We start from the raw sequence: 22,257 nt of genomic DNA, 5'->3' as shown, positions 1-22,257 counted from the left end.
ACGCTAATAAATAAATAAATACTGTTCCAGTAAGTACAACGAGATTCCTACAGAAGATAATGCTGGTAGTCGGCAAATCGAAACCCGCTCAGGTTTAAAGTGGCCTACAAGAAAAAAAGGAGAGAAGAAAAAAGTTTAGCGATCACCTAGCCGCATCATCAATACGTTAAAATGAACCTCGGAAAAAATGGCACCCAAGTGCAACGAACAGTCACATTGAAATTGGGTGCCAATTACTAACCAGATTCAGTGAATAATTCCGCACTGCTGGCATATTCAGTATATTATAGGTATACTATACGTTTTACGCTTTGATAAAAAAAAAGACTTGACATTCCGAGAGACTCAACATTTTCTTGAATATGCCACTGCTGTATTATACTTTGAATAGTTCGCTTTTTACTTCAGTTTACAACAAGTGAAGCTAAAATCGAAATTAAGACACGTTCGACTCGTTGTCAGAGACTATGATTGTGAGACATGTTTTGGATGCTTCAATTGCGTAAGAATTATTATTATCGTTACGTGTATATTCTCGAAAAATTATATCACTACAAGATTAGATTGATTATTACTAATTCTGATAATATACGGTAGCATATACACTGACACAATATGTATTTCGGTTGACCCGGTGTAAATGCATAATAGGTATTTATACATATATATTATATATATATATATATATATAGGTATATAAACAAAAATGTTATATTACATGATGAGCATATGTATAAATACTGGGAGTAGATTAGACGTATACAGAGTGTGTTCAAGAGATGATAATTGTCGGATTGCACAGAACGGAAATTTTTGGATTTTCTCACTTTTCTCTCCTTACTTTTTACCGATTCCATTACGGCCGTCACCATTTTGTCCAATACACTCTGTATTGTACTCATAGAACAAAATACGAGTAAAACAAACACATGTGTGATCTACGTGTTGCATGTTGAATGATGATATTCTTAATAATTAATGCGAGAAAAAAGAAGAGTAGCAAAATTGGTAATATGTAGTAGTAACTGCATAGAACTGTTACAATCGAATTGCGACGCCTGCAGCACGATTATGACAAGAACAAATAGTGGTATACATATCTTGTGTTGAAATTACTCGATTATCATAATTTGTTCGCAATATATGTACTGACGAAATGATCATTAATTATATTCATTCACGCTCGAATATACATATGATATCCACATGTTATGCAAATATGTATAAGTATTACGCATAATAATAACACGTTATAATTGTAATGATTTCATAAAATGTAATAATATAATGTGATTACATGCTTATTAATAAGAAAGATAAGAAAATGTGTTGAACAAGAGCAAACAGGAAATCAACGTATTTAACTTTGGTTAACAATCTTGCGGCTAACAAGATTTTTTTGTGATTATTGAAGAAATCTTTGGAGCGGCGGGGGACGTATGAATGTGCTTTGATTCGAAAATTTACACGAACCGAATGAAACGGTACAAACATACAACTGTCTAACATAAAAGCAGGCTCAACGATGTGAACCTAGAAAATAATGCATAATTTTATCGTCATTATTATAATAATAATGAGGATATCATTTTGTTTTGAAATATGTACTCTACTAACTTTGCTCACTTAATACAGTCGCGTTAGATCATTTAATTTATTAACCTGAGAATTTTTTCTTTTTCTTGTTTCTGTGTATTCCCCCCCTCCCCCCCCCTCCCCCCCATTTGAACTCTGCCTACATTATTATCAAACTCTTAAACATGTTTATCAACAATTATGTTAAGTGAGTTCTGTACAATTAATTTCGGGATACGGATAAGTGTGACATGATGATTACAAGGAAAAGAAAATAACCCGAAAACACCCATTGCAGTTATAATAGTTATCCTGTTCGCGTTCAACCATCAATTGATCACACCAATGCGGAACAGATGACGTTCATACCAAAATAAATCTATTTATATCAACTTTGCTCTCTTTCTTTCATTTTTATTCGTTTACACGTGGTATTCAATCGTTGGTTGCGCGCGCGGTAATGATCGAAAAAGCGAAACAAAAATTGGAAAATCACTATGAAGAGCTAAAAATCTTCTACACATATCTTAAATTATATTATGTAGTTGAATTTTATAGGACCAATAATAGATGAAAAAAAATGTAAGAAAGAAATAGGAGACAAAAAATAGCGCTGAAAAAGACACTTTTGTACGAAGAGTGAGTCATAATGTTCTAGACTTGGCAATTTTGCTGTAGTTTAGTAATAATAATACGAATACGCATAGTATCTATTTGTTATTATATTTACTATTGTATTTTTGTTCTTTCGCTTCTCTTTAAAAATGTAATAACAATACTTTCACGTTCAATTTTGTAAATTGATCGATCGATCATTTTCAAGCTCACTGAAAATTATTATGCGTATATTCAGGCGGCAAAAAAATTTATATCGTACGACGCATGGTGACATATGTATAATATGTATCAACATCGTATAGAATGGGGAGCGGGCGCTGAAATCCATAAAATCATAGTTATTCTGTCATATTCTTTGTTATTGTTACAATTATCATGGTTATTTTTACCTACTTTTTTATTCTTCACTTTTTTCCTTGAAACTATATCATAAATAATTTATGATTTAGTAGCGATTAAAAATAATGTAATAGTTTCTGACTTAGACACAAATGTGACAATAATAAGGCGTTGACTGACTATAAAAAAAGAAACAAAAATAATACGAAAGTAAGGGAAGAAATTTAAATAATTATACAAGCTGCATTTTTTATAAATCTCTATAATGTTATATTTTATTTTACATTTTCATAATTACACGGTACACTGTCACTGATATTTCTCATTACGCTATGATATAAGTGTACATACAATATAAATTATTGTATATCTACATATTTGGCAGTTTTAGACGAATTACTATTGATGACGTAAAAGGAAAGGAATAATCAATGTCGATGTTGACAAAGAAAGGACAAAAGTAGTGAAACTGAAACAGAACAAGTGTAAGTTAATAGATACGAAAAGGCAAGTGAGGAAAATCAGAAAAAAAAGGAAATCTATTAAATTCCTCAACAAAAATAATTATAACTGTATAGGTATGTATATAAGTATATTTATATCATGCAATGATGCAACCAGATGACAATTGTATTACCCATAGTATTACTAATGGTACCAACAGCTTAGGATCTGAAAAAAATCAATAAAACACAAGACAGTATTTCAAAAAAGTCAAGTGTTTTTTTCTCCATCCCATTAATACTTTTTCAACAGATTTTTACGGTTTTTTTCGTAACAGGCACAACGATACGCGTAGAACAAATGGAAACCATATGGTGAGTGATTCCATGATTATTCAAAGAATTGGACTAATTTAATGGGCAGATTCGGATGCGAGTTCGAAATACATTTGAATTCGGTAAAAAATGGAGAATCGAATTTAAACCCCTGAATCGGAGCAAATCAAAAGCTATATCTTCCGCATTCCGCGATGTTCAATTTTTATTTTTTTTTATGGAAAGTAGGTAGTTCACAAAGAATCCGTATAGTAGCGCTCACGTAGGTAATTTCAGAATTTTTCCGAGCAGATCCTCGATGTTTTCGAAGCGCTTGAAATTAATCAGACCGTAAGCGATTAGGCGGGAGCCATAAGCTTGACGCACCTAAATCTAACGATAAGACAAAAATAAATCGCACAAAAAAAAAAGAAAAAGCGAGAAGAAAATTTAAGATGGTGTAACTTTGGTAGTGTACCGTTAGGTGTTGGCAGGGGCTTTGGGAAATGCGGTGAGTAATCTGAAATAATCAAAAATTCGGAAAACATGTGACAAATTTGCACAGATGTTTACTGTGCAGTTTTCTCATTTACGTATGTTGATCTCTTAATCACGAATCTACCAAATTGAACTACGATTCCAATCTTTTTGCTTTCCGAAGAGGTAAATTAGCGATAACTGGATTGATTTGATAGATAAATGAATGTCATCAGCGGATTCAGATTTCTGAGTTTAAAATACATGAGAATATACTGAAAAAATAATATTTTCATTTCCGACCCAACATTGGAAAAATTCGTAAAAAAATCGTTAGAGTAACTTGTATTTTGACTTCTGAGATATGAACCCGTTGACAAATTAAGCCAGTTACCCGAAAGTCGCATCAGCTGCTATTTAATGAAAAATACTCAATTACCGCCCCACGAGAAATATAAATTATCGTCACACAAAATGATTTGATACTGATGTCTTTTTTATGGACGAAAAAAATAGAAAATATCATCTATGTATATATTGGGCGAGTCAAAATTTATGAAATTACGCATTGGAATGTATTTATTTTAATTTTTCAACTGTACTCTATCTAAAACGAACGAAATTTTTTTTACATAATTTCACTTTCATCATTACAACAATAATCACAACAATAACGATGAAAAGAAAAAGAAGAATAACAATAATATTAATAATACTAATGATGATGATAATAATAATAGTAGTAATAGTAATAATATTAATAATCAGAGATTTCTAAATGTCGATGTAATTTCTTCAGTTATCGATTCATCGCTCTTCTTTCTTTCTCACTTTTTTGTTAAGATTTGTTTTTCATTTTATTATAGGATCTTCTTCTGGTTAAAGATGGGTCTGAAAGGGTAGGAAAATATCAAAAATAGGTATAGGTAAAAATAATCGAGAAAATCGCGAGTCTGTTCGTGTTATATTTTTATCTTGGGCAGTAAAGAATGTAGGTATTAATTGTTGTTCTTCTATTTTATTAAGTTTGCCGCGTAACAAAAATCACAGCAAAGATAGAATTGAAATTGTATTTATTTTGCTTGGCCTTCCATTCCTTTTAAAAAGTGGAAGTTTTTATATAGTCTATCGTAAGAAACTCTCTTCGATTCATTGTCGACTTACTTACAAATAGCAAATAGATATTTCATCGAACCAACAAGTTATGACTCAAGCGGCGGAAAGGAAAGCTTATCAATGAAATGATTAAAACAGAGAAATTACAAAAATAACAAAAATCACAATAATGACAATCCATGATGATTGGATTATAATTAGTGGAGAACGCTTTTCAAATATAAGCCTAGTTGCAGTAACAAAAACAAAAAAGAAACTTATCTACGAGGTATACATGTATCGTTTATACAATGATTTCTTAATGTTTGGTTTTTCAAATTTTTATTTCCTGATATAAGTATACTTGTCACGCTTCACTTTTGACAAATGTGACATCATTCCGCGACGCTTGAATAACATCTATAAATCTGATGTACCAAATGAAAACGCACTGTCATTTTATTCGCTTTTCTCTTGAAATAACCATTATTTGCTAAATAAATCAAATTCAGATTTCATTCTTCCATGTACTTGAAATAATAATAATAACCAGTTTTCGAAAAATATTCTTTGGTTCTGTAGAGAACGATGTAAAATTTACCAACGAAAAAGAAGATGCGCAGTGACGATTTTATTGTTATTGTCGCTGTCATTGTCGTCATCGTCATCGTCGGTTTGATTGTTGGTATTATTGTTGTAATTATAATTATGATGATTGTTGTAATTATTATTACAGGAAAAAATATCAAAATAAAAAGAAGGGCCACTGATATTTTTAAATTTATCTTTGATAATAACGATGAAGATGTTAATGGTAAAATACATAGGTATAACGTTGCTATTTTTCATTCGAATACGTTTTTCAGTATCTACCTATAAGATTTGGGATGTGACGGTAAAATAGGCATGAAAATAAAACGGATAAATTTAATTTTGCTAAAGATCGACGATCGATTCATATAAGCGAGAAGTTTCCGAAGCTCTCTGCATTGTTATAACCAGAGCTGTACGACACAGATTCCACTCCCGAAACATGGTCGTTGTTCTAGCGTGTTCGTACTGTGTTTGAATTCCATTACCATTTGTGATCTGTCATGAACTTCGATCGGTTGTTTGATTATCGATTGACATTAGAGGTCAACACTCGCGACGAGTAACGGTAGAGATTGAGGGCCAAGGCAGAGCGGAGACTTGGCAAAACGAACGATGAAAACCAAAAACTAAACATGCGGAACAATGTAATTGGAGTGAAAGAAAAATAAAATATAAAACTACCTTATTGTTAGGTATTATTATTATTCGGTTGTTATTATAAAAACACAAAGCTTTCAAAACCCATGCCCATTTAACGCCGGAGATATTCGATTGTTTCAATTGCTTTTCGAAATCACTTGAAAGGTGTGTCTTCTGGCGATTCGTTCCGGAATTCAGGGATACAGCGATCCCTGATTCGCAAATCTTTTCGAAGAACAACTTCAAAGAAAGTTGAATCGAATGATAAAACAAATGAGATAAAACTTTTTCCTCTCTGTTAAGTACTAATATTTCCCTGATTTTAAATGCAGATTCAAGTCTCCGATTAATCGGTGATATAAAGTAGAAAAAAAATCGAAAGTTTCGACGATACCGAGATATATTCTTTTCGGTATCAGCTTATAGCCGCATAATAAGTAATAATAGCCACTCGAATTTCTTCGGAGCCTGGCTGCCGAAGAGGTGGATGTTTCTAATAACATCACCGGTACAATGATCATAGCAATAATAACAACAACAACAATGAAAATAATAATAATCACATTAATGTCAATATATAATTACGTAATATCATAATTACGTAACGATCATCACATGACGAAAAAGCAATAAAGCTATCGTTAACTAGCTAAGCCGACAGAAACTTTCAGAATATAAGTATACCTATTATTATGCGTATACCTTTGCGTGAGTATATTTTTTATATTATATATACAAATTACCAACGATTAACGCACACGGAAAATTCTTTTTCTTCTTTTTGGTTTCTATTTGAATCGGTTTTTGGTGCGAAAGAATATCCCCCCCCCTCTCTCTCTCTCTCTCCCTCTCTCTCACACACACTTACCCTCTCTGGCAATTGTATGGAGGGTAGAGATATTGCAAGGAATGATCATTTTAAACATGAGGGACCGCAAATATCGATCGAATGATATTTTTATGCACACAGGGATAGAATTCTTTTCACAAATTGAATACTGAGGTTCTGCTTCTGATCGTTATTATGTTTTATTATTGTTGTTGTTGTTATCGTTATGAAGTTATTTTCCTTTTTTTCCCCATCACTATATTCTGGACACTCGTTATCCAGCAATGATTGTAGCAACAAGCCAAATACTGATTTAGTAACAACACTTTAAATAAATATGATTAACAAATACTGTGTGACCTGAGACGAAGTCTCTGGTCTAGAATTTTTCTCCAATATTATACGTATAAGTTAATATATCATACGCGTATGTAGGTACAGTACACATACAATACATGTGTATATTTTTTAAGCAATTCCTCAAAATGAAAAATTCTTCTACGTTGTGATAATGATAAAGCTAAACATGTCAAGTTATGATTTTTTCCGCAGTGATATTTTAGCCGCAAACATGAATTATCTTAACAAGAATCGTTGAACAACATTTTGGCTTTCAAAACGTGTACAGAATTATTAATATCATTTTCTTTTCTTCGTTCATGTCACGTCGTAGCGCCTTTCCTTCTCTTTTTCATTTTTTGCTTTTCTGCTCTTCTTTTATTAAGATGTTCGCGATAGTTTTAAATATACAATATCTCGTTTTGTACAACGATGATAAGTGATTTTATGATATACAACAGACACACATTCAACTATCATATTATAATTGGAAATTGTAAATTACAACAAGAGTTCTTAGTTTTGTTATACCATTAACTAATTATTTACACGGTTGTATTATCTTTTCCCATGTTGTTGTCAATTGTGACAATAAACTGAACGGGCTAATCTGTCTAGACCCCGCAAGCTCCTAGAAAAAATCTTTCTTACCACATGAAAAACCAGTAATTCACTAACGGAAAAACATCGGAAAACGCAACCGTTGAGACAACGGTTGTTATCTTCTTTCTAGGAGAGCCGCCATCTTTTGCTAGTTTCAAATGATTGAATACCTCAGATTAATTTTTAAATGGTGAAACTTTTGGTCTCTCTCTCCCTCTAACGTTAGCTATTCGTTTAAAACTATGGCGAAGAATATTCGGAGAGTGATCAGTGCTGCAAAATTTGTCCAATGCCGGGCCCAGAAGCTATGCAACATTTTCACTCCCGCTGCAGAATTTCCTAACATATACAAATTTTCAATTGCTTTTTATTTTTTAATTTTTTTTTGTTCTATTGTTAAAAATTGAGATGAACAAAAGAAACTAATTGAATCAATCTTCAGACTGTTCAAATAATTATCTCAACGAAAACGAGGCTGTAGATACTTCGTGATTAGTTTCTTTTCTTATTTCCTTGATATTTCAATAAATTATATTTTCGTACAAATGAACCAACTCGAGTTTCGTTCGTATTCTTTCTAATTCTGAACGAGAGCGTTAGACCTACGCGAGCGAAGCCCAAAGTTTTGTATTTCTATGTGACGGTTATGAATTAGTATGCAAAGACAAGCTGAGGTTCAGGTATCACAGAGCACCTCTTTACACAGCATCAACTTTTCGCAAATTTCTGTTTAGTTATTCATAAATTGTTCGTCGGATCGTTTTGCTTCCCGAAAATACGGTGAACCAGACTCAATAGATTTAGAAAAATGTTATCGATCACACGAATTATATTCAACCTTCAAACAAACTAAGCACATTCAATATACGTATGTATACACATACAAATATTGTAAATACGACAAAAGCTTAGATATAAATTCAGGGTTACGCAATTTAACAAGAGGTATTCAAGAAGCTCAAGAGCACATCTAGATTTTCCCCGTTGAGATGCTGATTTCTTTTGTATTTACAGGGGACATCGTATCAAAGATATTCACAAACTTACCATTTCCGATGTTAAGCTAGCCAAAGCTTCTTCGACAGTTGCGACTAGCCGGCCATCTTCTTTTCCCGTAAGTCCGCTTCTGATCGGAGTTGTTGGACATCCTTCGGATAATTAGTGTATGTGAGACGCAAAGTGAAGAAAGCCGTTTTTATAATTCAACTCACCTAAATCTCCGCTACTCGAACTCTCTGTAAACGAAGGTGTTCCCTCTGTCCAGGTCGGAGTAGAACCTTCGACGCTACCCGTAGGCGGTGTCCATGTCAAAGCTCCTCCACCTCGACTACTTCCTCCACTTTCAACGCTCAATGAAGATTTTGTCTCACGCCCGGCACTGCCACTGCCACTGCCGCTGCTTTCTAAATGCACGTCCGATATACTAGGGAAAATAGGAATGAACAGACGTTGAATAATCAATGATTGGAAGAAAACTTTTGTCAACGAAAAGTAAGTTGCGTTAATCCTACTCACCTAACGGCGTCATGATAGGTTTTTGTAAGTGTAACATGATGAACTACTTTGTTTTGCCTGGAGTGAGTTGAACTCAAGCTGCTGGTAAGAATCGTCGTTGTACCATGATGAATGTGGTGACCACCTGAGGCTAACGTTGTGTCATTTGATGTAACGGCATCATCGAATGGCGGGGGTGGGGTGGAACATGTAGAGGAGAGGGTGCCACCTACAACAAGCATGCTACTGTTAAATAATTGCCTAATAATGACGATGAAATTTGTTTTATTCGGATACCGATGCTCGCTATAGGTACACTCTTTAAGGTTGCATTACAAAAAAAAAGAAATCAACCCGTCAGTTTCGTAATATAATGAGTTGCGAGAATGGTGGTGAAATGATATATTTGAAGAAGAGTGGACCAAATTCGCTCATGATGCGACAGCAAAACGATAGAGCAAGTATGCGATGGTGCCCAGTAGCGAATCAAACTGGAGAAAACAATCACCGAACAAGAGCCTGAATTTAGCTTCGCATTCGTATCAGATCAGATCAGATCTAGATGTAACAAAAAATCTTTATCTTTATTCAGCCGGTTTCTCTTTCTGTACTAATTGAGAATCATCGAGACGAATCTGAGGAATACTTATGGTGAAACGTTTGACAGAGCAGATAATTACGAGTATGAGAACAAAGAAGGATTCGAATATTCAAAAAATCATTTGAATCACCAAAAAATGAGAAGGAAAAATATGAATATTGTAGAGATGATTTCACAGAGGATGAATAAACCAACGGCAAGAGGATAACATTGATTATATCGAAAACGAATCTACGAAATCATATCATCGGGATACCAACATTTTTCTAGCCGTTACAACTTTCAAATAATCGTTCACGAAACAAACAGCGACAATCGCCGTTAACGCATTGAATAATGAGTTTTTCATAGCAAAAACTGTGGTTCACATGTTAAAGCAGAAATACAGGCTAAAGAAGTTTTCAAAATACCATTGATCCAAAAACAAACAATTATACCGTTTAAAGACAATTTACAAGTTAAAAAGCTTCCGAAAGGTTTTTGAGAATTCCACATTGGTCAACATTAGGTATTTCTATCTTTCTCCAAACCTATACCTAGGGGAGAATCTCCGATTCTCTGTAATCTACATTCTACAATATACAAGCGTTCTACACAGCTAGGAAATTTAAGCAACACTCTATAAATTTTATGTATTACAACGGTAACTGCAGAATGATAACTCTTTATTAATTAATATCATAAGTATGTGAGACAAAGTTATACAAATCCTTCGTTTTTCAGATTAAGCAGAATATTTGCACATGCACATTGAAGACGTTACAAATGATAGATCGTGCAAATTCTTTTTTTCATTAGCAATAAAGAACTAGGCGCTGAAACGGTGTTAGTCGATCTGTTTTCACGGTCATACGGTCTATTTTATGAAAAATAATGTTCAATTTAATCAATCACATAAATATTCATCAATGAAATTTCAATATAAGTAAAAATAAATAAACCTCGGAAATATAGAAAAAAAATGAATAAATGAATAGATCCGGTACCTATAAGTGACGTGGACACATCCAACAATGGATTGCGTCCTATGATTATTTCAACAAGTCACGAATGCCGCTCCTTGGTTAACTCATTTACATAGTCGCAAGGGGACAAAACTCTGGTACAAAATTTTAGAAACTATAAAGACATTTCGTCAAATCAATATTCGGTAATCGAACACCGATGCGATGGTATCATATTTTTGCAGACCTGCATGCCAGCGTTACCATGCAGAAATGATATATTTTTTACAGCGATGCGTTTTGAATCGTTAGATTGCTCGTCCAAATGCTTTCTGTAATCATTATCGGATAAATATAAATTCATTGTTTCCAACATTTTTTTTCTCTTAGTTTTACTTTGGCGCACAGAGAATGACCTCAACATTGCTTGGCTCTTGTCGCGGTCACCCGATACTTCCGAACGTGGCAAATACTTTTCCATGCTTTCGGAATCCGATATTGTACCAAATCGATATTTTTCAATGTTCAGTCTATTTACCGCGACCTGAGGTTTCGGAGCAAGTTTCTTTATCCTATTCAATTTAGTTTTATTCGTTCGCTGCAAAAGCGTGTTAGCTTCAACCTTCGTTGGCATTACAAAAATTTTGTCGACTTGGTTGGTATCTGCGGTCTTTGAACGGTTATCGGTATTAATTTGAGCATCTTTTGTATCTTGAAAGCGCCGGTTTAGAACGAATTTCGCATGCTGGGGGTAGTAGTCTGATTTCTGGTAAATGCTTGATGGATTTTCTTTACCGCGCAATCTTTCGTTATACGTTTGAGAATATTTTTTGTCCTTGCGAGACATTTTACGGATCTCTTGGGATTGGATATTACTCATATCTAAAGTGAAACCGAGGACTTTAGTCGCGTTATCGATACGCGACGCCAGAGTTGCGGTTGACTCCGTTAAGCTGTCAAAGTTGGCGGGACGAGATGGAAAGGTAGTTCGAACATTCGGAGAATTGGACAGTTGGCGTCGAGGAGCCGGCAAGGAGGGATATTCGGTGATTGGATTATGCTCGGAGGGAGCGACCGACGAGTCGGAGATTTTTAATTCCCTTCCTGTCTCGTTAGCTGTATCGGAACCGCGTTTTCGTCTAGCAGGTTTAAATGGGCAGGGGCTTGTCCTGATGACATACGACTCGTTGACTTTTTCAACGCTAACAAATTCATCGGCCTCGGAATAACCGGTGGCGCAGATCGGTATACTCGAGTTTTCTAACGCCAAAGGAACATCTCTTCGATAGCTATAACGTTCGCACGAACTTCCATCGACTATTTGAACACTATAAGCATCGTTATCGTCATTCTTAAAAACTGACAAATTATGCGTTCTAGATTTGATAATTTGATAATCTTGCAAATAGGGTGCATGCGGCTCTGATGGCAGCAGATCGTCATGCAGTGAAAATGCTTCACCTCGACTGGAGCCGCTGGTGGTAGCTGCCGGTGTGCCTCGGTGATCGTCGACTTTACCTCTCCCGGAAATGGATCCTCTGGGAGGAACCGGTGGAGGGATCTTTCCGGAAGGGACAAGATTTGGATTAGGAGGACTCGCCCCACCGCCTCTGCCCTTCAGCACCGCCGGGTAATTTGACTTGTTGAAATTTGCCGTCTCTCGTGGGCTGGTCTCACCCGCAGCGCTGAAGATAAGCGGCGGAGGACTCATCGCTCCGCCACCGCTGGGTATATTTATCGGAGTTGATGTTGCATTCGGAATGGAAGTTGTAGATATGGCGGGAGCGGAAGAAATAACTACGGATGAGGCGGGCAACTCGGTGGGGCTTGCTATAAGCAACCGTCAAGAAGCACAGTCATTGTCCGACGCGTGCGGAACAAACAGAGAAATAGGAACAAGCTTTAGAATGATTGAATTCTGAGTGCTGTTGGTTAAAGAGTCGTCGTGGGGTGCACGAAACTCGTTCACCGGCAACGATCAAACGCTCCGTACTCACTATTTCGCATCAATCTTGCAAGATCATTATTCTCATTGTCCGTACGTTGTTCGTACGATCGCTGCTCGGTGAATGAACAATCCAAAGATAATTTCGAAAATGTTATTAGGAACTTTCATATCTGTAGCCAATTAAGGCGTGAACGATGTCGACAATTTACGATTACGAATCAATTCTTTCGCTATTCGTCACAACGCGGCTTGCAAATGAATGGTCAATCATTTTTTGACGATATGAACACAAGACTCGCGATGGTTCGAATAACAATTCATCCATACCGTCGACCGAGATTCAATTTTATAAATATACGATCGAACGGTTAACGCGCGATGACCGAAGTTAAGTCAACGGATGTTGGAAATAAAAGAACCTAATACTATTCAAATGTTCATTCTTAGTTCGAAGACAGAGATGATAGAAATGGCCAAAGCAAAGAGACTCACCAGGCTTGGAGTGTGATGTAACATGCACTGCAGAACTTCCAGATGCTGCCACCGCTAAACCACCATACAACCACCATATTACCGTTATACTATTAGCGAATAATTTCAATACTATCTTATCGCTTCGTAAAAATGAGAATTTCACCATTGCACCTTAAGATGCCATCCTTTTTTTTTTTTTTTTTTCCCCCACTGATATTTGAATTGACAATTTTTGAAAATTTCTTCAACACATTCAGAATTTGGATACACCACAGTTTTTCTTTTCTGGCTTGTTGAAATTTCATAGGAAAAATTATGAGCAGCGATCGACTCGAGTCAGCTCAAAAAGCTCATTATTTTTTTCATTACATCGAACAAAAACAAGAATACATCGTTTCCATTTACATTGCAATTTATTGTTTCTTTGCAATCAAATGCTGACCTTAGTTGATACTATTTTTCAAAGGGGCAGTTTGCACCTGTTCATACACACGTATGTACAAATATTCATATGGAATGGTACCAGGATGAAATTGGGCATATCGATGTAAAATGTTCGAGGTTGAAAAATAAATCACAAACGTTGTTAGAGGACTGCATAACGAGGAATGCTCGTGAAGCCTTTTGACGAGGGAAATGGGACAATTACATCATTGTCTGTACCGCAAGAATTTTCTGAACGGATGCGGTTCTCACATTGATTGTTTGAAGGGGCTAGTTATTGTGGCACAATGGGACAATGAATAACGATAAATTAACATTTCCAACAAATGAAAATTACTTACCAGTGGAATCAAAATCTCCTTCCAGGGGTCTGAGTGGCCTTGTTATGCTTTTTCTCTTTGATGGGGAATGTTTCAGAGCTGTAACAGATTTTCGCAAATTTTATTATCCCGTGGAGACTTCTCAAATATTGAAAATCAATTGACACAACTCAACATTTTGGGGAAAACGAACGTCACATGTGTGAAAAAAAAAAATGACGGAAGAACCAACGATATCTCGAAAGGTCGCACATTAAGTATTGGAAATATCTGAAGTTATTGTCCTAAATTATGTATACATATATGGAAGAGAAATGAGCACTAAAATAGATCGATAGAATAAATAAATCAGCAGAGGAGGAAGAAAAGCACTTATATAGATTCAAACAGACAGGCAAACGACCAATCGGACAGACAGACAAACAAACAGACAGACAGAGTTACCTATGTAGCTGGTGACCAGGTTACGGAACTTGCGATGATTTCCCTTAATCTCAGGCAGGTCCACTTTTGATTTCAGTATTTTCGAATGGTAGCAGGTGATGCGTGTCAGGGGGGTGACAAAGGGTGCACAGACACAGAAACAACAACATTTAGCTAACCCAACACCCAACGTGATAACCAATATTAATTCATTTCACTATTATATCAACAGCCATTCGACGTTTTTACGAAAACATTGCCGCTCGTAGGTGACGACTGTAGACAACTCATAATATGAAATATCCGCTTAATTGTAATATTAACGATATTCCCAAAGGCATAACAAAGTAATTGGTTATTCTTTCACATAGTTTGGTTGAAAAAGTTGTTAAAAAATGCATGATACTAATCACCGATGGTTGGGTACTATTTCACTTCAATAATAATGTTCTGTGTACTCGATTTAGAAGTAGGAATCGAAAATATAACGGGAATAAAAATTAAAAGAAATATACGCAATTAAAAGAAAACTGTTCGAGTCAATTCCAAACAAATGAATAAATTACGAGGCGTGTAGGGTGAAAACACAACGAAAAAATCTGTACAATACGACGATTATAAAATGAGGAAAGGGATTTGTCAATGAAAAGGGGATTATTACCAGTGAATGTATTTATTGTAAAATGTTTACGTTACATGGTGTCCACATTTAACTTTATTAGCTGATTACGTTGATTTTTTTACAAAAGAACTTGAAAAAAAAGGTGGAAACGAATGGACCAAAAGGCCTAAATATACCTTATCTCTGATATTTCCTTCTCACAATGTTGACATAGTTGTACTACTGTACTATTTTTAAATAAATTGTTAATTACAAAACCTATTAGGTGCCATGTCTATCCACATACAGAGATTTTCGACGGTAATATTTACTTGACGTTATTGTCGCAAAATTTTTGAAAACTAATCGCTAGTTAGATGTTGCGAATAGGCATTGGTTTGTTGATATTCAGCCAAAACTCATTAACTGATCCTGAATTGTTGTTGTATCTTGTTTGCAAATTGGTCTAATGACGCAAGTTCAACATATAGTAGATAAAAACCGGTTTTCTGTGGTGTTAAATCAGCCATTTTTGTGGACACCAGATAAACATTATCTAAAATAAAAGCTTACTCGATACTTCACCCCAAAAGGAAACTCGAAAGTAATAGAAATACGAAAGTATGATAAATTATACGGTAAAAAAAATTGTGGAGGAGGTGCTAAGATGATACTGAAAAAAAATGAACACCAACCAAAGGAACCGCACTAAATTTTATAACGGTTCACAGTCTGAAAATTTAGAATAACTATCGATTTCTTTCAATCCACAAAGATTTTTTCGCTATTTTTAATTAAATTTACAATATCTCTAATCGATAGATTAGTTTGAACATTATCATTGAATGATCCACAGAAATTCCTATCTTGCTTTCGTTTTGAACATATTAAATCTTATCACCTTACCTTTAATATTAGGGTCATGTATTAATCTCATTCAAAATCTTAAAATATTTTCCGGTTGTAGCATGCTAATTATTACTGCGAGATAAATGGCAATTATAACTGAAGATCAACTGACGATAATTTTTTAAGAAACCACAAGGTCGTTGAGCCCATTATTTTTTCTTATTAAAATAACGCCTATTTATGAGTAAAACGGATAGGAATATTATTAATAATACTTTTGAGAAAAATTCAGGCCAGTCTGTGCGGTTCACTTTGTTTAAAGTTAAGTTATCAACCGATTTGAAGCTCTGATTTGATTTTTGATTTACTTATTTACTCATTCGACTTTTTTTATATTCGTTTATCGAATTATTTATTATCCATTGAACATTAAAACCGGGCACATATGAAAAACTTATTTTCAACTCGACAACAACTTGTTATTATCACTAATATGTGCAAAGTATCGAATGATATTCAGCCGAGGGAATTCTAAACGAATGTACAGAAAACTTTCTTTCTCAGCTCCACGACCAATAATTGCGTCCAATTATAGACTAGGATTCCAAAGGAATTATTTCGCGGGGATGAAAAACAGTCAATCTCAACATCTGATCAAAGAAATTAAACATACCCTCAACTCCATGGTAAATTATGCTAAGATTTCATAAAAATTCTATTGAAATCCAACCCGATAATGAAATTCTTTTTGTAAACATATTACAATAACGAAGTTAACATTCCTTAAATAGAGATCTATCCCTCTCTCTTATTTTGAAAACAACAAAAGCAAAAATTTTTAGCCTACTCGTTTGTTTATAATTTATGATTATTATCAGTTTATTATTATTATCATTATAATTGTGATTCTCATGGTCATTGGCATTTTCGCTGTTGTTACCGTGGTTGTATTATTATTATAAGCACGCCTGAACCAAATTGTCAACGAGCGATAAGTAGTAGTGGAATTGTTATTAGAAATCAATGATGGGCTTTGTTAAGGGCGAGCATGGAGGTGAGATTGGTAAGGAGAGGTTGATTAGGGTGGTACTTACGTGATGGAATTTTCTTGAAAACTGTCTTGGCCATGAAATCTTGAAAGCGTTGCGCATAGAAACCAGGTCTATGCACGGAAACTGTATCCTAGAATGTAAAACTAGTGATTAGATTATGCAAATCCTATAGAAAAACTTACAAATAAAATTTTGACACTATAACGAGGTTGTCGAATTACATGCAGAAGAATTCTTAGTATTCATTGGAAGATACGAGCTGAGAATTATGTTATGTCACAAGACCTACCCCGTCATGAATCATGGATTTCCACGTGTGCTCGAGTTTTTTCTTGAGTCTGTAGCTCTGCAGTATATCGATAATACCGAGAAAAAGTAAAAGACGTTCGCCTCTTGCGTTCCTTGCAGGGATACCGCCCGGACTGCTACCGGCATAATGTGATGAACAAAATTAATATTATGTCGATAAACAAACAATAAATAATCAATACATGGGAAGAGACACGCATAGATTATCATCTTCAGTCCAGACGTCTTTTTACGAGGTCGGATAAATATTATCAGAAGAATACTCACGGTACGTCATCTTCGTCGTCGATGGGTTCACTCTCGGCTTGAATACTTTCCATTGCAGTACTATGCGCGACAAGCCTCTGTCGATTAATACTTCGAGACCTGTTTAACGCAGCAGCTCCGATTCTGTCTTCTCTTTCTCTATCCCTTTCGGCATGTATAAGCGCATTGGCATCGAATCCCGCTTCACCAGCTTCTTCGTCGGCGCTCGCGGATAATCTTTGTTCCTACGAAAAAAGAGAAGCTGCATCTATTCAAGATTGAATAGAAATGATACATTCCTGTCGACACCGCATCATAAAATACCATTTCACCGTACCGGTATATTGTCAATGGGTTTGGATTCTGCTACACATTCGCAATAGGACCGTATTATCTGTGAACGGGTGAATGAGGAACTTCGGGATTAGGGAAACAGGATTAGGATGCCATAGAAACAGATTGTATGCAGGTGATATCGGGATATAAGATGTGTTAACGCGTTGAGATAATAGGAAAAATTTTGCATTGCATTGTCCAGATTCGTCCAGCAATTCGTCGTGGGGAAGATTATCAAAAATACGTACGTCAAGAGGTCAAGTATTGTAAATTACTTAAATTATAGTCTAAGAAATATTTTTTGTATATCTGCTGTACCTATTCTTGTCATGATCAAGTATTATGTCATAACCACGGGCTATTCGGTAATGCAGGAGTTTTTGTTTCCCCCTTATTTGTACCAATATTGTTAAAACTTACAGTTTTTTCTCTTGCCGCCTGATCCAGATTATGAATTCCAACTAACAAAGAGTAGTCCATAATTTTGAAACTTTCCAGCACTCTGCAGTCTCGTTGAATGGTTTTAACGAGGGCTCCATAAGTATCAGCTTCCAAGAAAATACCCTCTGTATGATGTTCCATGAAATCCAAATCTTTGTAAGTTGGGGATGACTTCGATCTTTCTGACTTAGAAGCCTGTGCATAAAAGATGTGAAAATCTAATCATGAAGATATGTCAAAGCATAATAAGGTAAAGCAAAAATGTAGAATACTCACTTTTCTTTTATAAGTTGACCCTTTCAAGTCATATTTTTGATGCAATTTTACATTTGATGGGAGCAGATTATTCATTGCTATTAACCTAACATTTTTACTATTGCATTGATAACAATACAAGCCAAAAAACTTTGGAAGCAATGTTCGCGGGTTTTGGTTTAGATTCTGAAATTAAGATCAATAGATATTGAAATAAAAAGATTGAGGGAATTCAGAACCGTAAATCAATTATCAGTCTTCGTCTCACCATATAGTATCCAGGTAACAATTTCTGTAAGAATTCGCCTTCCTTATGCTGAACAGTTTTTATGATAAACTCGTCATCCTCGGTCAGATAGAATATGCTACCACTTGCACCTGGATTAGACAATTCCCTCAACGGAGAACTACACATGGACATCTGGAATAGCGAAAACAATTCAACACTTGAAACTCTGCTAACTTTTTTAGAGACTAAAAAATTACATAAATCGGGGATTATTAAATTACCAAAAAGTCATCTGGCTGAATGCCAAAGAGGTCCCTGAAGTACCGAAAAGCGATAGGAGCATAGTTTTTGAACTTGAATTCAGAGAAATGGTGGGCAGGTGTATGGTTAGATCCTTCGCTAGGAAAGTTGGTTGTTTCAACAGTCATGAAATCCTGCATTAAAAGATCTCGTTCTGGCTTGCTAGCCAGACCTCCGACCGCATGTTGGATCCCAAGTTGAATGGACCCCATAATTTGTGTCGTTTGGATCTATTTTTGAAAGAATGGATTCAAAAATATTTATCAAAATATCAGAATAATAGCTAATTAGCAAAGTATTTGATTGTACACCCATTTTAGAAATCTATTTATTTGTCACACTGCAACTACAAACATGTTTCATTCTACATTTAATGAAATACTCTCTTTTGAAAATGAAATAGATATCCTTTTTGTATCAAAACTTTGGAACATTTGACGTTTGCAGCAAAGCAGAGACAAAGTTTGATAGTACTTGAGAAATCCGGTAAACAACACCGATTTACACTGTATTTATAGCACTTGAATTATTTAAACTAGCGTTTAACAAGATGCTAAAAACTTGGTCTTTGCCAGCAGTTCTCAATTGAACCCAGGCGACGTGACAGTGAGCATTGTAAAGTTGGCTTACTTTACTTAGAGGAAATAGAGAAACACTTTTCATTAATCTAAATTCAATTCATATCTTCAGTCTAGTGAATCCCAGATGCTGAGTCCTCAATTTATAAAAATATCTCGATTACTTAATCTGAAAATCACTAGAAATTTTTCATTTACCTTTTTATACGTAATTTCACCTCCAACACCAACTCTCCGATGGCCAATTTTTCGTTCTCTTTCCGATTTGTTTCGGGATACTCCTGCAGGAGTTTTTGGCCCTGCGGAGCCATGTTGGGCGATAGAAACCTGGATATAGAGCACCGAAACATTTATATTTTATTCCAGAAATTATTCGATGATTCCAAAACTGGAAATTATAGTTGGAAGAATTTTCTTTCAAAATTTACCACGAGTTATGTGATTAAGAACAAATCATGTACCTAATAATGGAGGTTAAGATGACAGTGCACGGATATTCAAGGTTGCAGAATTACTGGAAATATACAAAAAAAAAAAAGAATGAAAATAGGACAAAGTATCAGCATGTGATCTAGTGGCCATATTTATGCCAAAGATTGTACATGTCGAGGAAAGCCTGTATAGTTTAAAATTATCATGCATCTGACCGTGATAATTACAGAAAAACCATTGGATTGACAACCGACACCGCACGACCTTTGAGAATAAAGCATAAGCCTGTTGAATAACTTTACAAAAACCAAAGAAAAAAATAAATTATAATGAATCAGACCCAAATGAAACTTTGCTTATGAGTAATGATCAAAATCATTGTTTTACATGCGTTGCAATGGAGATGGACAGTTGTTTTTTTCTACAATTTGTTTCTGCTAATAAAAATGATATTTAATATCCAGCCTGCAAACGGGAATATACAGATAGTAGAATTGAAACTATTGGTATTAGAGGTTTCACATAATGGTTAAGCAAGCTGAATGAACGTGCCACTGCACAAAACAACATGCATAGCAAGATGAATTTCTGCATCATTCAGAAAGTGATTTGCACCAATTCATTGCCATACAATACTCCTTAAACTGAAATTTTCTATTAGATAATATTGGAATGCATAACATTTGAATAAGAAAAACTCCATTGACATAAAATGTGCTCTAATGTAATCAAACAGTCATCACCTCTGATAATTTTTAAATCAAATAAGTGCAAGATTCTGTCTTTTCCACATTTTTGGGCAGAGCCTTGTAAGTAGCATTATATCATTTGCACTCATTATTGGAAAAGTCTTCTGACAGCTAATTTGCATTAGTGAAACGTGGAATATTACTTCAATGATACATTATGTATCAAAATTTCGAACCAAGAACATACATCGAATACAGATATTAAACGATGCAGACTTGAAGATAATCAGTCTTTCTTCAAATCAAGTCATTCGACAAATCAATATCTCAAGAGCAGTTGGATTATGCATAAAGCGATGTATGAATATGGGTTTGATCTGACGAAACAAAGATTGTAACAAAAATTGACCATAAAACTGTGAATGATAAATACTTGATGGTGTATTTTACTTACTTCCAGAGATGCAACTTTATCCCCAGCTGATTTATCTGCATGGAAATAAAATGAAACAGAATATTGTGCATGACCAATAGTAGCAAACAGGGATGACAGCTGTCAAACTTAATTCAATTACCAAGGATCACTTTCTGATCAAGGACTTGAATAAAAATTACATGAATATCCACTTGGTACTTTTAGATATATATATATATATATATATATTTAAAAAAAAAAAAAAGTGGGAGTGACATCATCGCGTCCTGATGTAGGACAAAGTTTCATGGAACGGCGTGTAGAATAGGTTATGATTAGGGTGTTGTCTGTTAAAATATAAGATGAATGAAACATACTTTCGTCATCATTCGTGTCTCCGAATCTGATGCGTTCTTCTGTGCCGCGATCCAGGGCTGTAAAACTCGTTTCTACAACCTCGATCGTGTCCACATTATCCCCAGAAGCCATTTTGCGTCCAGTCGGCTTCTAACAAGTTCGTGAATGAATTAAGCTAATGTCAATCACTGCTTTAGCGATTCACGAATAAAATCCACATCCCGTCTGTTCTGATTTCGATTGTGATTCACTTAAAACTGGTCTTCGGCAATCTTCCGAAGCAGGTGACGGCGACTAACCAAGCCATAGTGACACTTCCCTTATCTCTTTGGGTAGAGCCGTGGGTGAAGTCAAGTGAAGCCAAGTAAAAAAAAATGAACTGGTGAGAACCGAGGCCTTTCAACACTGGTGGATCCACTATTTTCTCTATTTCAGCCTGTAGTTGAATGAGGTGATAGGGCTCCCCTTTAGGTAGTTGGCGCTGCCGCGGTTATACCCTTTTGCCTTCCGTCTATTGACCCGTTACTATTCCAACTTGAGTCAACTAGAGTCCCGATCAGCTGGGTGGTCTGGGGGTGGTATACGTACCGTACATGACGGGTACCTTCGGCGATACTTCCTGGAGGGGATTTCAATATGCTTAACATCTGCTTA

The 22,257-nt window shown here is 35.3% G+C and overlaps 2 protein-coding genes and 1 long non-coding RNA gene across 11 annotated transcripts in view; 2 read left to right on the top strand and 1 right to left on the bottom strand.

Annotated features, from left to right (window-relative positions):
* LOC105688314 (Y+L amino acid transporter 2) overlaps window positions 1-3,245 on the top strand; it is a 14,917-nt gene extending 11,672 nt beyond the window's left edge. Inside the window, exon 11 of the mRNA XM_012404484.3 lies at window positions 31-3,245. Coding sequence (XP_012259907.2) covers window positions 31-33 — 3 coding nt within the window. The 3' untranslated portion in view covers window positions 34-3,245. The remainder of the gene's footprint in view (window positions 1-30) is intronic.
* Window positions 2,779-22,257, bottom strand: LOC105688309 (phosphatidylinositol 4-phosphate 5-kinase type-1 alpha-like). 9 transcript variants are annotated; one of them, XM_048650295.1, is made up of 18 exons: window positions 21,624-22,257; window positions 21,286-21,320; window positions 19,909-20,037; window positions 19,114-19,362; window positions 18,872-19,024; window positions 18,625-18,789; window positions 18,328-18,543; window positions 17,593-17,816; window positions 17,306-17,441; window positions 17,059-17,146; window positions 14,536-14,598; window positions 14,113-14,190; window positions 13,346-13,399; window positions 12,367-12,735; window positions 9,382-9,589; window positions 9,078-9,289; window positions 8,914-9,014; window positions 2,779-4,658 (listed from the first exon to the last, which is right to left on the bottom strand). In XM_048650295.1, the coding sequence occupies exons 1-18, from the start codon at window positions 21,733-21,735 to the stop codon at window positions 4,647-4,649; spliced, it is 2,604 nt and encodes an 867-aa protein (XP_048506252.1). In that variant the 5' UTR covers window positions 21,736-22,257; the 3' UTR covers window positions 2,779-4,646. The 9 variants fall into 9 exon arrangements, with proteins under 9 accessions (XP_048506252.1, XP_048506251.1, XP_048506250.1 ...); XM_048650294.1 differs by having other exon boundaries at window positions 2,779-8,205; window positions 17,306-17,438; XM_048650293.1 differs by having other exon boundaries at window positions 2,779-8,205; window positions 21,624-22,256.
* On the top strand, window positions 3,666-13,490 carry LOC105688313. Its single transcript, XR_007277003.1, has 5 exons — window positions 3,666-3,801; window positions 8,881-9,029; window positions 9,131-9,357; window positions 12,315-12,535; window positions 13,301-13,490. It is a non-coding gene; the product is annotated as an uncharacterized LOC105688313 (long non-coding RNA).

Source organism: Athalia rosae, chromosome 2 (assembly GCF_917208135.1).
Source record: "Athalia rosae chromosome 2, iyAthRosa1.1, whole genome shotgun sequence".
NCBI lineage: Eukaryota > Metazoa > Arthropoda > Insecta > Hymenoptera > Athaliidae > Athalia > Athalia rosae.
The sequence above is the reverse complement of the archived record's forward strand: the minus strand, read 5'-3'. Positions and strand labels throughout refer to the sequence as shown.

Bases quoted from the DNA above. Each gene is read 5' to 3' on its own strand.
- LOC105688309 (XM_048650293.1), bottom strand. From the start codon at position 21,735: ATGGCTTCTGGGGATAATGTGGACACGATCGAGGTTGTAGAAACGAGT. The intron at 14,191-14,535 runs GTAACTCTGTCT...AATCTGTTACAG, and splicing joins CCTGGTCACCAGCTACATAG to CTCTGAAACATTCCCCATCA. The intron at 9,015-9,077 runs GTGAGTTGAATT...AATTATCCGAAG, and splicing joins TTCGAGTAGCGGAGATTTAG to GATGTCCAACAACTCCGATC.